This window comes from Suncus etruscus, chromosome 10, assembly GCF_024139225.1.
Source record: "Suncus etruscus isolate mSunEtr1 chromosome 10, mSunEtr1.pri.cur, whole genome shotgun sequence".
NCBI classification, from domain to species: domain Eukaryota; kingdom Metazoa; phylum Chordata; class Mammalia; order Eulipotyphla; family Soricidae; genus Suncus; species Suncus etruscus.
Genome location: NC_064857.1, coordinates 93,350,896 through 93,367,293, shown reverse-complemented (window position 1 = coordinate 93,367,293; position 16,398 = coordinate 93,350,896). Strand labels below are relative to the sequence as shown.

The window sequence follows — 16,398 nt, the reverse complement described above, 5'->3', positions numbered from 1 at the left end:
TACCCACACTGTCATTAATGTTAGCTCATTTGTTGTGTTTGTCATGTTACACTGGTACTTTACAAGCATTCTTCTCAAGCTAGCTGGAAATTTGCAGCAGAGTGGTGAAAGGTTTGCAGTGTTGAATAAAGCCATTTCCCCCAAAAGGCTTTAGTTTGCTAAAAAATATTGGTAGAAAATACTTAAAGCAAGCATGGCTACATTATGAAGAAGGATATAATGTTCACATAAAATTTTAAGCCACAAGAGGATAATATCAAGTCCCCTTTCTCTATTTAGGGAAAATTCTATGTTCATATTTTTATAAAGTCTGCCGTATATTAAGATCTTAATGGCCTTTTTTGGACTTTAAAGGGTCCAGTATGGACTTAAAGTATCAGATCCCAAATACCTTCTCTCTGCTTTGAAATTCTTTTTTAAAATTCATTTTACTGCAGGAACTTATTTTCTTCTGGCTTTTCCAGTCAACCAGTTACTTTAATTCGTTCCTCTGCATCTCTCATCCTCTGCTATTTGCTTTAAAGTCAGACTGCTTAGCTTTTTATTTTTTTTTTTAATTTAAATTTTTCTTGGGGTGCAAGGCACATCCAGCAATGCCAATAATTGAACCCAGAGCCACAAACATATACGACTTAATAAACTCTATCACTTGAACCACCTCCCTAGCTCCCTGTAATCTTTGTGAATGAGAGATTGATGATTTTTTAACTTGGGCTTGGAAGGTCCATTTTCTCTTTGATGAAATGAATTTATTTTATACAAGCTCTTTTTTTTGGGGGGGGGTTTGGGGGGCCACACCTGGTGATGCTCAGGGGTTATTCCTGACTATGCGCACAGAAATAGCTCCTGGCTTGGAGGACCATATGGGGGATCGAACCACGGTCCATCCTAGGTTAGCATGTGCAAGGCAAACGCCCTACCATTTGTGCCACTGCTCCGGTCCCATACAAACTTTTTTCTGTTGTTCACACCCGCCACCATATATTTATTTTCTTTCATAGGTACATGCAAGTATATACACACATTTATCCGTCTGTTTTGTCACTTAAATTTTTACTTTGCAATTTCTATTATAACACCTGCATAAACATTTTCAAGGAAATTATGAAGAGTAATAGAAATAAGTAAAAAGTAGAAAGAAGACCACAACAAACAAATCAAGTTTAAAACAAGGTCAGAAGAAGAAACTATTTTTGTCTACTCAGATGAATGAATCTTTTTTTTTTTTTTTTTTTTTTGGTTTTTGGGCCACACCCGTTTGACACCCAGGGGTTACTCCTGGCTTTGTGCTCAGAAATCGCCCCTGGCTTGGGGGTACCATATGGGACGCCAGGGGATCGAACCGCGGTCCGTCCTACGCTAGCACTTGCAAGGTAGACACCTTACCTCTAGCGCCACCTTCCCGGCCCCAGATGAATGAATCTTTAGCTGTGGAATAGAGTGATTTTCCTTTTGTTATCTGTATCCTTGCTGTTTTGGGATATGAATTTCTTGGTTCAAATGGCCTGCCTAACCATGTATATAAACATTTCTACTGACAGTATACAATGCAAATAGGATTTTTTGTTTGGTTGGTTTTGGTTGTTTGGGCTACCTCTGGCAATGATCAGGGCTTACTCCTAGTTAACTCCTAGTTACTCCTAGTTAACCTCAAAAATCACTCCTGTTGATGCTAAGGGGACCATACTGGATGCTGGTGATCGAACCCAGTGGACTGCATGCAAGGCAAGCACCTTATACTTACCCATTATATCATCTCTCCAGCCTCACAAATAGAGATTTAGCACATTTCCTTTGACTTGAATAAACTCAATTTTAGGATAATATAACCTATTGTGAATGTAGAGCAGGGCTATACTTTGACAAATAACTCAGTTCAATATTTAGCAGTGTAATTTCAAAAGAAACAACAGTAGATTGAGAAGTTAATGACTTACCCAGAGTCAGATCAGTATATTTTCCTGACTTGTGATCCTGTTCATGGATTGGTGTTGCCTTGCCATAATGTCAGCTTTGACTATTTTAGTTTTAGATGACTTATCGTGAAAAGAACTTCTGAACATTTTTTTCTAGGAAGACATTTGCTGCCATTTGAAAGACCAAGTGAAACAACTTGAAAGGAATCAAGATGCCATCAATTTAGAAAAGACTGAGATTATTAGCAGGTTGACCAGAAGTCTTGAGGAGAGCCAGAAGCAGTGTGCCAACTTGCTGCAGTCAGGTGGGTGTCTGACTGTGCTGTTGTCTCCCAGAAGGTGGTTCAGTACACTGACAAATCGTGAAGGAAATAGTGAATTGTTAAAATTTGTTAGAAGAAAATAATTGGTGATAGTGTTTTATTTGAATATTTTTATTCTGTATGTATAAAAGTATAGTGTATTTTTTCTTAGATGTTTTGGAAAGTACAGGTAAGTATAAAGTGTCAAAATAAAAATAATCAGTGATCCTACTACAGAGATATTATTATTTTAACATTTGAATCTTTTAAATGGAATATATACTCACACGCACAGTTCTGCCTGTAGAGATTATGTTTTTGAAAGAATATAAAGCCAAATGTGCAAAAATAAAACAATATAATATCTGTTGTGGAGTAGAGAGCATCCCTGAAAGCTGAAAAGAGTTGTGAAATCCCATTATATTTGTTTTCCAGCGTCCATATAATTCTAGCGTTTTGTAGAACTTGTTTCATTTTTATGCTGGGGCTAGTAGTGGAGGCTTTGGAGCTGTGCTCAGAAGGCCTGAAAGTCCCTCCCAGAAATTCTATGCTGGTCAGGGTGGTAGCTCAATGGTAGCTGCATGCTGTTGCACCCTGTAATGTTGGGATTACCTAAATTACCCCAGTAGTCAAGGATGTCTAGTGGTTTTCAGGATTGTACCCTTGGGAATTGAATATATTCAGGGTAAGATAATTCTGTCTAAGATAACACCCAGCTATCAACTCCAGACAAAAGTGTTTCTTGGGGCCGGTGAGGTGGTGCTAGAGGTAAGGTGTCTGCCTTGCAAGCGCTAGCCAAGGATCAGGACCGCGGTTTGATCCCCATATAGTTCCCCCAAGCTAGGGGCGATTTCTGAGCGCTTAGCCAGAAGTAACCCCTGAGCATCAAACGGGTGTGGCCCAAAAAAATCCCCCCACAAAAAAAATTAAAAAAGTGTTCCTTGACTTTCTCTTCCTGATAACCTCTTCTTTTGATATGTAAAAGCCCACCTGAATTGGTTTGAAGAAAGAAAGGATTCTGGATTTGGGCTTGGCTGAGGGAGCTCTGGATAGGAAGCACAAAGCTGAGAGAGGCCAAGAGGCAGAAAGACCTAGAGGAAAAAGCAGACGAACTCCAATGAAACTTGAACTCGCTGGCTTGGTATTATTTCTCTACTGCTATCCTGCTTCATCAGACCTAGAAACACGCTGCCTGGGGTGGTCTCACCCAACTTGTGGATTTTTTAAATTTTTATTTTACAATTCAGTGATTGCACCTTAATCCCGTACTATCTCTGATACCTTTCATTTTGTCCTTGCTCACTCAAAAGTTATGAACACATATGTGTGTGTGTGTGTGTGTGTATTTATTTATTTATTTATTGCTTAAGATTTCTAGAATGAATCCTGTGGCACTAAATCTCAAAAAGATGCTTTTTACTATTAATTTCAGGGATACCTCTTATTGATTTTTATAGATCATTTTAGAATAAAAGGCAATAATATAATCAGAGTTTATACTGTACAGATAAAATTGCCATGTTATAAATAACTCACCCTGTTAAAATAGCTCAGTGATAATCTATCAGTTGGTATATGAATGTTGCACTGGCATAAGAAAGTTCAGACTGCTGGAACAGTGTGAGGTGCTTATTACAGAGTTGAAAATACCAAAGGCAGGGGCAGGAAAAAAAGAAAAAAGAAAAGAAAATACCAAGGGCAAAAAGACTGTCAAAATATGTTTGCATGTGTTTAGTGGGAGCCAAATTTGGTTCATCTTCTTTCAGGTTTCCCTCTTTAACTCTTTTCTCTCATATTTATTTTGTTTTATATTCAAGGAGCTTCTCTTCTTGCTATTAAACACTTTGAAAATATGATTTTTAAAGTTGTGTAATATGCCATAGTTTCTTTGCTTCACCATTTCCCATGTGCGTTTTTTTTTTCTTATTAGGAAACCCAATATAGTCTATTGGAAATGGGAACTTTCTCCCAGTACCTTAAAAATATCAGGTTACTGGGCCCGGAGAGATAGCACAGTGGTGTTTGCCTTGCAAGCAGCCGATCCAGGACCAAAGGTGGTTGGTTCGAATCCCAGTGTCCCATATGGTCCCCCGTGCCTGCCAGGAGCTATTTCTGAGCAGACAGCCAGGAGTAACTCCTGAGCACCGCCGGGTGTGACCCAAAAACCAAAAAAAAAAAAAAAAAAAAAAAAAAAAATCAGGTTACTAAAGTTTCTCCAGTGGGGTCTTCATCTGTGTCCTTTACATATAGAGGATGGAGGTGGTAGAAATGATACATTTAGAAAAAACTAAAGGCATCATCAAGACATTGCTTTCTTATCACAGGATAGAACTAGTTTCCAAAGATTTTTTTTTTTTTGGCTGAAATGTTCAGCCAAATATAAGCTGAAATGTTCTCTATAAGTTGCTCATAGCAAAGGACTTTTGGTGTGTCAAGCTCTATCACTGTGACTGAGCTGAGTTCAAGCAAGGTCATAGTCCTGTGTCTTCAACTCCCCAGTGACATATGGGGAGTCTTATATCTTGGAAGTGTTCTGACCAAATTTCTTGTTTCTGGGTACCCCTGGTTAGATCTTTATACGTTTATCTTTTTCTTTCACTTTTTATTGCAACCATTGTGGTTTACAAAGTTCTTCGTAGTTGGGTTGCAGACATACAATGTTTCAGGACCAATCTCACCACCAGTGTTCTCCTCCTTCCACCAATGCACCAGAGTGCATCCCTTGCTACCACCACTGGTCTCAGACTGCCAGCATAGCAGGCCTCATTTTAAATTTTGGTTGTTAAAGCGTGGTTCTCATGATTTCATTGTTGACCCTGGCTTGTATATTTAGTTCTGTCCTTAACACCACCAATGCACCTGAGACCTCTTGGATTGTGCCCCATCCTTTCATATTTGTGTTTCTCCTCTTCTATTTGATGTCTTTCCTTCTCCTCACTATCCTTTGGGGTCAAGGGTATTCTCAACAACTGCCATTTGAATCATAGCATGTCTTCATGTAGTTATTCTAAATATCATCTATAAGTGATATAATTATGTATTCCTCTTCTGGCTTACTTCATTTAACATTCCCCCAGTTCTACCCTGTGCGTGCCCAGTTTGTGAAATGGAGGGGTAGATAGGCGGGACCGGAGGGTCTCTGTCTCTTTCCATACACAGACCTGAAGTGGCCTGAGAGACAGGTGATCAGGTGGTGACAGAATCTGGAACGAGGCTAAGGGAAAATCCTGCAGGCAGCACCTACCCCTTTTGATAGAAGGGACTCCATCCAGACATACAGACCTGAAATGGGGTGCAAGAGGCAGGCGATCAGGACCGGCAGTAGAACCTGGAAGGAGTCTGAGGGAAAACCTATTCCCAATATTTTTGATGTGTGTCATCCTCCCTGGTGTAGGGTGATATTTCATTGTTGTCTTGATTTGGATTTCCTTAATGATAAATGATGATGTATGTTTTTATCTTAAAAAAAATGATAGCTGTGTACCTCTACCTTCGAGAGCCCTAGTGGATTCTAGTTCTATGCACCAGAGGTACTTTGTACATATATATATTTGTTCTATTTTCTGATTCTCCCACAGGCTCAGTACAGGAGGCATCTCAATTAAGACTGCAGCTGCTGCAAGCACAAAAGTCACTTGCTCTGAGTGAAAACATGAACAAGACTTTGCAAGTGAGTTTTACCCAGTGGAAGAGACTGTGGAAACCTGAACAAGACAGTGGTTACATACACTTTCTGAACCCTGGCTTTTTCTCAATGAAGGGGGGAAATCACTGGATCCAAACCCAAGAAAATTATTCACAATAATATCACCCAATAGATAAATCATAGATTTATCTATATAGATATATTTATATCTATATATTATCTATAAGCAGATTTATCTAACTCCAGAGCTAGGGCCCTGCTTTCCACTGCTAGCCTCTCTGTCTGCCCTGTCTGCCACTTCCTTCATACTGCTTATCCTTTCATTTTTTTTTTTTTTTTGGTTTTTGGGCCACACCCGACGGTGCTCAGGGTTTACTCCTGGCTGTCTGCTCAGAAATAGCTCCTGGCAGGCATGGGGGACCATATGGGACACCGGGATTCGAACCAACCACCTTTGATCCTGGATCAGCTGCTTGCAAGGCAAACACTGCTGTGCTATCTCTCCGGGCCCCTATCCTTTCATTTTTGGCTCTATACAGATGATTATTTTTATCTGTAGGTATGGGATGTCTTTGATTTACTTGGAGCCATCTTACCTCTTCCATTGTTATACTTTCCATTGGAGGAAGAGCCTACAGCATTACCTCTGTTGTCTGACCTATGCCTTCATGGACCACATATTTACTCTGTGCTTTGTACTAGTAAGCTAGGAAAATGAAAAAGAAGTGGTCTTTTACATGACTGAAACCCAACTACAATCATATTTGTAATGAAGGCGTTTAAATAAAGATATTAAAAAAAGTAAAAAAAAAAAAGAAAGAAAAGGTCAGCAAGGGATATAGCTTTTTTAGCCCTCTTTACCTCCCTGTTTTATTTTATTTTAAAGTTTTTATTAAGGTTGCTAATATTTGTTTCTGATTCCTATCAGAATTATAAGAGCACTCTAATCATTAGGATTTTCTTCAGAAATATGGAAAAAATGATTCACTGGTGCCTGACATTTATTGTTCCCATGAAGGTTACAGTAAACTCATCCATCCCTCATTTTTTTTACATTTAGTTTTCTGTGGAATTATTTTAGTTTGTTACAAGTCTAGTACTTTTTATTGGTTTGTTCTTTGTGTGTGTGTGTGTGTGTGTGTGTGTGTGTGTATTTTTTTACTTAAAAAATGGCTTTTAAATTAAAAAAAAAAAAAAAGACCAATAATGGGGGAAAGACCAAGGAGATGGTACACAGCAGGAAGGTTGCTTGCCTTGCAGATAGATAAACTGGTTCAGTCTCAGGCATCTCAGATGGTTGGTTTCCTGAGCACTGCCAGGACTAATTACTGAGTGCAGAGGCAGGAGTAACTACAGAGTATTGCTATTCGGGGACCAAATCAACCATCCCTACCACTCCAAAAAAGGAATGCTTTTCATGGAGAGCAAAATGAGAAATTGCTAGTATTTTCATTTCATTCATTTGCCTACTCATTGGTTCAGTTTCTGGAAACATCATAAATTGCTGGCTTATATAAAGTTATTTTATTTATGGCCAGGCTTGTTCTTCTGTCTGGTGGTAGTAGACTGGCAATACTGGGGATTAGGGATTTTTGCAATGTTGGGGGAAGAGAGCCTAGACCCTCACATACACCAAGCACATGCCCCACCACTTGAGCCACATCTCTACTCTTTGAAATTATTTTGTGTGCATGCCAACAAGATATTTAAAGAAGGGTTCACTCTATATTGATTATTAAAATGAAATTTAAAGCATAGGGAGGTTGATTCATTCATGTAAGAAAATAATTTTTATTAATTTCTTGTGTTGTAGGAAGAAATAGCACAACTTAAAGATGAAATTGCTCTCTATGAATCTGCCGAAAAACTAGGAATACTTCCAAATGACTCAGAAGGAGAACTAAATGTGGAACTCACAGAATCATATGTGGATTTGGGTATTAAAAAGACCAACTGGAAAAAGCCTAAAGTTAAGAGGTATTGGGAAAACACTTTAATATAGATTAGCCTATATTTATTTTGGTGATTATAATGGAAATAAGTGGTACTAAGTATATGACAATGAACTGACTAGAAGCTTTTTTTTTTTTTTTTTTAACTGCGCCTGACACTCTCTGGGCTTATACCTAGTTTTGGGCTCAGGTGCTAGGGATGTGCTAGGGATGGGTGGAACTTAGGTCAGCTGTGTGCAAACAAGTTTCCTACCCATTGTTTTATTACTCCATCCCCTGACTAGAGGCTCCTAAATGTGGGATAGCAAGTTTCAGTACTTTCTGAAATCCAAGTAAACAGAAGCCCCAGTCATTGCTATTGTATTGCCTTTAGTACCTTGCTATTGCTATCATTTTTTTTTCTTTGCTTTCAAACTAATCTTTTAAGCAATTTCAATAAGCTAAAAAATTAATATCTATAAAGTAAATTTTACAACTGCAATTACATATCTCCTGTTACTAAGGTGAGGCTATATTCTCTTTTTATGCTCATATTATGTGTTAAAAATCCGTACCTAGGAATATCAGTGGTATATGAGTGAATATCACTTTCCCTAGGAGTGAGCCATATGACTTTACTATTAAGGTAGGGATTCTGTCTTTTTTTTTTTTTTTTTTAACAATACATAACTCACATAGTTTAGGAATCTTATGGGAGGACTGCATTATTATCCCTCCATGGGACTGCCAGGATGGAGTGGGGCACATTTAGGCCTCATTAAATACTTAAAGGATGAGATGAGCGAAGGAAAGACTGGGTACATGCTGAAAGGAGATAAATAATATGCATGAAACCTTTCAAAACAATATTGTAAACCAGTGTCTAAAAGGCAAATAAAAGGAAGAGAGAGAGGGAGGAGCAGAGTGAAAGGGAGGGGGAGGTAGATGGGGGAACAGGGAATGGTAAAGGAAGAGAGGGAAGAGAGAGGGAGAGAAGAAAATATGTCTGCTACGGTCAGACAGTGGGGAAGGCTGGAAGGAAACTGGGAACATTGGTGGCAGGAAATGTATACTGGTGAAGGGTGTTGTACATTGTATGAATGAAACTCCATCATGAAAACCTTGTTTTACTGTGTATCTCACAGTGATTCATTTCAAGAATTTATTTTAAATAAATAAAATAAATTGTAAAAGAAAATTACACAGGCAAAAAATCAAAGTGAGCTCAAAGAAATTTGCCCACGGACATAGTGCTAATAGTAAATGGCTAACCTGTGATTCATAACAAAATCTGATCAAAAGACCTTGCTCTTTCAACTACTTCCTTGGAAATTAATTAATATGGCTTAAATAGGAAATGGAATATTCACAGCAAATTTTCCAGATTTATTTATTTTTTATTTATTTATTTCTCTATTGAGTCACACCCCGTGGCGCTAAAGGGTTACTCCTGGCTCTGTGCTCAGAAATCGCTCCTGGTAGGCTTGGGAGACCATACAGGATGCTGGAAATTGAACCACCGTCTGTCCTGGGTTGGATGCTTGCAAGGCAAATGCCCTACTGTTGTGCTATCTCTTCGGCCCACACTAAAACTATAAATTATGAAAACTTTAAACTTTGGAGGATGAGTTGTTGATTCTATTTGCTAATATTTTGTTGAGGATCTTTGTGTCTGTGTTCATCAAGGATATTGGCCTATAATTGTTTTTTTTTTTTTTTTTGTATGTTGTCTCTGACTGCTTTTGGTATCAGGGTGATGTTAGCTTCATAGGAACTGGGAGGGTTTCTGTTTTTTTTTTGGGGGGGGCCACACCTGGCGGTACTCAGGGGTTACTCCTGACTCTGCTCTCAGAAATCACTCCTGGCTCAGGGGACCTTATGGGATGCCAGGGATCGAACCCGTGTCCATCCTGGGTTAGCCGCGTGCAAGGCAAATACCCTACCGCTGTGCCACCTGAGAGTGTCTCTGTTCCATTTCCTGGAACATCTTGAAAAGGATTGGCAGTAAACTCTCTTTAAAGGTTTGAAAGAATGCACTAGTGAATCCATCTGGGCTATGTTTTGGTAAGCCTTTTGATTACCATTTCAATTTCCTTGATAGTAATAGATCTGTTGAGGTGTTCCATTACCATTTCAATTTCCTTGATAGTAATAGATCTGTTGAGGTGTTCCACATCATCATCTTGTTCTACTTTGGGAACTTTTAATAAGTCCAAGAGTTTATCCATTTCCTCTGGGTTTTCTCATTTTGTGGCATAAAGATTCTCAATGTAATCTCTGATTATCATTTGAATTTCTGTAGTGTCTGTTGTGACATCCCTCTTTCATTTCTGACTCAGTTTATTAGGTTTTATTTTTATTCTCTATTTGTTTTGGGGTTGGAGAGGTAGCACAGAAGTTGGGCATTTGCCTTGCACGCAGCTGATCGAGGACAGACTCAGGTTCAAATCCTGGCATTTCATAAGGTTCCTTATGCCTGCCTGGGAGCAATTTCTGAGCACAGAGCTAGGAGTAACCCCTGAGTGCCATCGTATGTGATCCCCCCTCCAATTTTTTTTTTTTTTGTTTCTTTTGTTTTGGGGACCCAAACCCAGTGCTGGCTCTGCTCTCAGAAATTTCTCCTGGCAGGCTTGGGGGGCTATAGGGGATGCTGGGAATTGAACTTGGGTCTGTCCAGTGTCATCCTCATGCAAGGCAAATGTCCTGCTGCTATGATATCATTCTGGCCCCCTTTTCTCTTTCTTGGATCTTGCTAATGGTTTATTTTCTCAAAGAACCAGCTCTTGCTTTCATTGATCTTCTGATTGTCTTTAGGGTATATTTAGGGTGTCTTTAGGTATTAATAAATTTCTGCTCTGTTTTATTATTTTCTTTCTCCTGCCTGTTTCTATCTCACTCTGAGCTGTTAACTTTCTTCCTTCCTTTTTTTTTTTTTTTTTTGTATTTTTTGGTTATTTTGGGCCACATCCATTTGATGCTCAGAGGTTACTCCTGGCTGGGGGATCGAACTTCCTTCCTGATGAATGCTTGCAATCCTATATATTTTAATTTATTAAAAAATTAATACTGCTTTTGCTGTGCCCCACAAATTCTGATAATTCATGTCTTCATTATCATTTGCTTCCAAATGCGATTTTTTGATTTCCTCTTTGATTTTCTCTCTGACCCACCAGTTGTTTAGTAGTGAGCTATTTAATTTCTAGGTGTCAAGGTTATTTCTGTTTCTCTTTGTAATTCATTTCTATTTCTGTATATCATAATCTGAGAAGATAGCTGATAGTTACTATCTTCTTGATTTATGCAGATATTTTTTGTGTCTTGGATAATGTAGCATGTACATTGGAGAAGAATGAGTTATCAGCTTTTGGGTGATGAAAAGCCTTCTATTTATCTACTAACCCCATCTCTTTCATTTCTTCCCTCAAGGCCTGTATATCACCTATCAAGAGGTGATCTAGTGGTATTGAATTATCTTACTAATATTGGGCTGCTGTTGATGCCTTTTTCATGTCTATAAGTAGTTGTTTTATACATTTTGTTGTACCCTCACTGGGTGCATATATATTTAGGAGGGTAATTTCTTCCAGATATAATAATCCCTTGATTATTTAGAAATGACCCTTTCTGTCTCTGATAACCATTTTGAGCCTGAAGTCTGTCTGTGTCATCTGATATTATTATGGCCATCCAAGTCTTTGTAAGGGAGTTGTTTGCTTGAAGGATTGTCTTTCTTTGACTTTGACTTTGACTTTGAATCTGTGTTTGTTGTGACTTCCTCCTCAACTGTGTTTCTTGCAGGCAGCAACATGCTGAATTCAATTTTCTGAAGTATTTTGCCACTCTGTGTCTCTTAATTGGTTCATTTAGTCTTTGACATTGAGAAAGATTGTTGTCATGGAATTTTGTGGCAATTTTTTGTAGAAACTGGGTTTATTTGTGGGGTTTGTCTTGCCTTAAATTAGCTCTTCCGATTCTTTTAAAGTTGGTTTTGAGTCTGCAGATTTCCTAAGCTGTTGTTTATCTGTATAACTGTGTGCTCTTCATTGAAACATGAATGAGTGTCTGGCTGGGTAAAGTAATCTTGGTGAGGTGTTCATTTCATTGAGTTTTTCTATTATATCCCACCATGCCTTTGGGCCCGGAAGATTGCTTGTGATAAATCTGCTGTTATTTTTTTTTTTTAATTTTTATTGTGACCAAAGTGCATTACAAATCTTTCACTGCATTATTTATGGTACATAGTGACAATGAATGAGGGGCATTCCCACCACCAGTGCTGTCCTACTTCATTATATGTATTTTCCTCTTTTGATCTTGCTACTTTCAGTATTTTCTCTCTTTGGTTCCCATCATTGTGACCATGATGTGCCTTGGGGTGCTTGTTATTGGGTCTCTTTTAGTTGATCTCTTTGGGTATCCAGGATGTGGGTGCGAGTACTCTCCAGCACTGGGAACTTCTCAGCAATGATATCTTTACTATTGCTTCTTCATAGGGTTATTCCATGGCTCTCTGGACTCTTAGGATACTTTTGTTGTTTCTGTTAAATTTAGTTCCAAGTTTTATTGTTGTCTGTTCATATATTTTGAGTTATTTTTTCCATTTACTTTAAACTCTTTTTCCATCTTCTGCTGTTGTCTGGAGGTATTATACAGCTCATCTATGAGCTCGATGATTCTGTTCTCAGTAGCTGTTACTCTGCTGGTGATGCCTTCCAGTGAGTTTTTTTTTCCATCTTCCAAGTTTTCATTCTGTTATTTCTGTTTGAAGTTTTCTCATTCTACTTTTTTATATCTTCTACTTTTTTAAAAAATATTTTATTAAAACACCTTGATTGCAAACATGATTGTGGTTGGGTTTCAGTCATGTAAAGAACACCCCCCATCACCAGTGCAACATTCCCAACACCAGTGTCCCGAATCTCCCTCCTTCCCACCCCACCCCTGCCTATACTCTAGACAGGCTTTCTATTTCCCTCATACATTCTCATTGTTAGGATAGTTCTCTAACTAAAATTATCACTCTTTGTGGTGAGCTTCCTGAGGTGAGCTGGAACTTCCAGCCCTCCTCTCTTTTGTCTCTGAAAATTATTATTACAAGAATGTCTTTCATTTTTCTTAAAACCCATAGATGAGTGGACCATTCTGCGTCTTTCTCTCTGACTTATTTCACTCAGCATAATAGATACCATGTACATCCATGTATAGGAAAATTTCATGACTTCATCTCTTCTGACTGCTGCATAATATTCTATTGTGTATATGTACCACAGTTTCTTTAGCCATTCATCTGTTGAAGGGTATCTTGGTTGTTTCCAGAGTCTTGCTCTATGGTAAAAAGTGCTTCAATGAATATAGGTGTAAGGAAGGGATTTTTGTATTATATTTATGTGTTGCTAGTGTATATTCCTAGGAGTGATATAGCTGATATCCTCTACTTTTCATATCCTCATGAGGCTGTACATTCCATGGTTTCTTTCAGTTCCTTGAACATCTTCAACATTTCCTCTCTAAAATCCTTCGTGGAGTGATCCATAGATGACTGATTCTAGTTGGGTCTTTAAAACTATTATCTTCATTCACTCAGCCTTAATGCTTTGCCATTGTGATCTTTGCAGTATGGTGGTGTTTTTCATGTGTTGTGGTATGGCTTATTGACTGGAAGAAATGTGTGTCTGCAGAGCAAAGAGGAGCACCCTGACCTAGTTGTGAAAATACCTCTTCTATGTCACAAAAAGGAACTCACTGGTCTCTCTGCCTCAATTTTTTGACGTTCTTGACTTTTGTAAGTCGAACTTCTCTTACCAGACTTTTTTGCTATGCGGATGATACTCTGATATTACGGATTAATTTTTAAGGATTATAAAATAAGGATTCAGGTAGATAATTAATATAAAGGGACTTCTTATAGAGTGTGTCCTAGTACATAATAGGTACTTAATTATGGTTACTATTATTTACTTTTAATTAAACAAATACTTTCTAAAAAAAAGTCCTTAATCCTTATCTCAATTTTGGACAAAATGTTGCATCCATTAGTACCATTTCTGAGTTGAAAATCCTGAGTTCAAAGAGCCAAATTCTTGCCCAATGAGACAGATTATTAGCTGCAATACCAATTTTTGAATTCAGAACTTTATTGTCTTATAATTTTGTTGCTCCATTTTTATTATGAAAGTCAAATAATTTTGCCTTTAATTTTCTTTTTTGTGAAGTAATGATTTAGTTCATACCCCAAAGTTTTGTTAATATGCTTTACTTTATTTATATTTACTTAATTTTTATCTTATAATTTTACTCTATTTTTAAATTTATAGATCAATAAAATTTATCTACCTATATGTTTGTCTTCTATTTTTTTAAAAAGTAGACTACATTTAAGTATCATTATAATGTCTACTTAAATGTAGTCTACTTTCCCTTTTTCTATTTTACAAGTACTCATAACCAGTATCATCTTGTTTTATTTTTTAAATTTTTAGACAATAAACTGAGGTCATCACATCACTATCATACCAAACAATGTCATCCATAGACATTTGAGTAAGGGGTCAATAAATCACAGAGTGGGCAGTCAGTGAGGTGTTTATCAATACAGAATATGTGAAGAGATATTTAATTGATAGTCTGTCAACCAGTGGTTGTGTAGAGAAGAACAAAATTGTTCTTTGAAAAAAAAAAGTGAAAATATTTATTCTTAGATCTAAAAGAGAATAGATTTTGGATAAAAAAAATTGTGTCCTGCTTCTGCTTCACTGTGGTTTTTAGAAGTAACACTTTTCCCAGGGTGGAGAATTTTAATTCTTGGTTGACTTGAGTTGCTTTCAATTCAGTGACCCAAATATTAGTGCAGATCCAAGCTTCTATTCCTAACTGCTGCCTATCGCAAGCTGCTGCCTAGAAATTTTTAGAGTTTAGCTTCAGTATTCTATTTCACCTTCATGGCATTTGAGTAGCTAAAAGTGCATGCGGCTCAGAGACAGCTTTCCCTTTCCCTTATTATAGTTGGCTGCAAAGCTTCAATAATAAACATTTAACAAGTGGAATGCCTTTTCCTTTTGGTCTTCTCAGCAGGCTTCATAAAGGGCTACAGTTTATTTGGATTTAGGAGAGCCTTCTGCAGGACTGGTCACCATGGGCTGACTTTTTCCCTTTTGGGAAAAAGGAGAAAGTTATTTTAGCAAGCACTTTCTATGCTCTCTAACTTGACTTCCTCAAGGAGTACATGCTGTGCTTTTTCTTCCAGAAATCAGTATTCAATGAGAAAGAAATAAGGGATGTATAATTTAACTGATTGAAATAACCTTTCAGTTAAAGTTAATGCACAATTTCATAGTACAGGGAAATGAATTTTATATTATGTAATAGGTTATATCCATATAAATAGATATTTATATATACAGAGGTACCTATTGATCGATATATTATAGATTGCAAGGAACACTTTATTTTTGGGGGGCAATGTAATTTTGTTGCTTACCCATCATTAAAGCATTTGCAACTTGATTCAAGAGTATTGCTTACTATGTCACTTTTATATGTACATTGGAATTACTGTCCCTGCCAGCAACATCCCATTATCACCTCACTACCAAAAAACTTCGTTTACTCATTTCAGCCACCTCACTGTCCCTCAGGTAACCACCATAGCTCTCACGAATCTAATTTCTTAAAAACTAAATCTTGCAGTAAAACTAACTAGTTTTCTGCCAGTTAGTTTGCTTTACTTATTTATTCTCTATCTACGAGTGGAACCATCTGATAGTTTATAGGTAATCACCCGAAGAACCATTTGTCTAGTTCCAAATGACTCTTGATCCCCTCCCCACTTTAAAAACATTTTTTGGGGTCAAACCCAGCAGTCTGGTTCTGGTTCTGTGCTGAGAAATCGCTCCTGGAAGGCTTGGGGACCATTTGGGATGCTGGGAATCAAACCCAGGTCCATCCTGGTTTGGCCACATGCAAGGCAAACACCCTACCGCTGAGCTATCTCTCTGGCCCTCTTGATCCTTTTTTAAAAAACATATTTTTTAATTTAAACACCATGGTAACAAGGTTATTCATAATACAGTTCCCCCCCAGATAATTTCATGATTGAGTTACAGTTATACAATGTATACCTACCTTCACCAGTGCAAATTTCCCACCACCAGTCTCTACAGTTTTCCTCTCACTCTTTCTGATGGCCTCTTCCCTCCCACGCACCCTTTCCTCTGTGGTGTGAGATGATACCGATTGTTGTTCTGCTTTCCATCTCCTTGATGTTAGTGATGTGGAGCTTATTTTCAAGTGCCTTTTGGCCATCTGTATTTCTTCTTTGAGGAAATGTCTGTTTACTTTTTCTCCCTATTTTTTGTTGGGGTTAACTCCTTTCTTGTTCAGTTCTGTCAGTACTTTATATTTATTAGATATTAGCCCTTTATCAGATGGGTATTGGTTGAAATAGTTTCTCCCAATTCCATAAGTAGCCTTTGTATCCTAGTTACCATTTCCTTTGAAGTACAGAAGCTTCTCAGTTAATGTTCTCCCATTTGTTTAGCTCTGCTTCCATTTGCTTTGACAGTGGTATTTCCTCCTTGAAGATGCTTCTAATCTCAAAGTCATGG

At 37.8% G+C, this 16,398-nt stretch overlaps 1 protein-coding gene across 1 annotated transcript in view; it reads left to right on the top strand.

Moving 5' to 3' along the window:
- Positions 1-16,398, top strand: part of CEP152 (centrosomal protein 152) — a 114,693-nt gene that overhangs the window by 41,067 nt on the left and 57,228 nt on the right. The window contains exons 12-14 of the mRNA XM_049781706.1: positions 2,074-2,221; positions 5,797-5,888; positions 7,678-7,841. Coding sequence (XP_049637663.1) covers positions 2,074-2,221; positions 5,797-5,888; positions 7,678-7,841 — 404 coding nt within the window. The remainder of the gene's footprint in view (positions 1-2,073; positions 2,222-5,796; positions 5,889-7,677; positions 7,842-16,398) is intronic.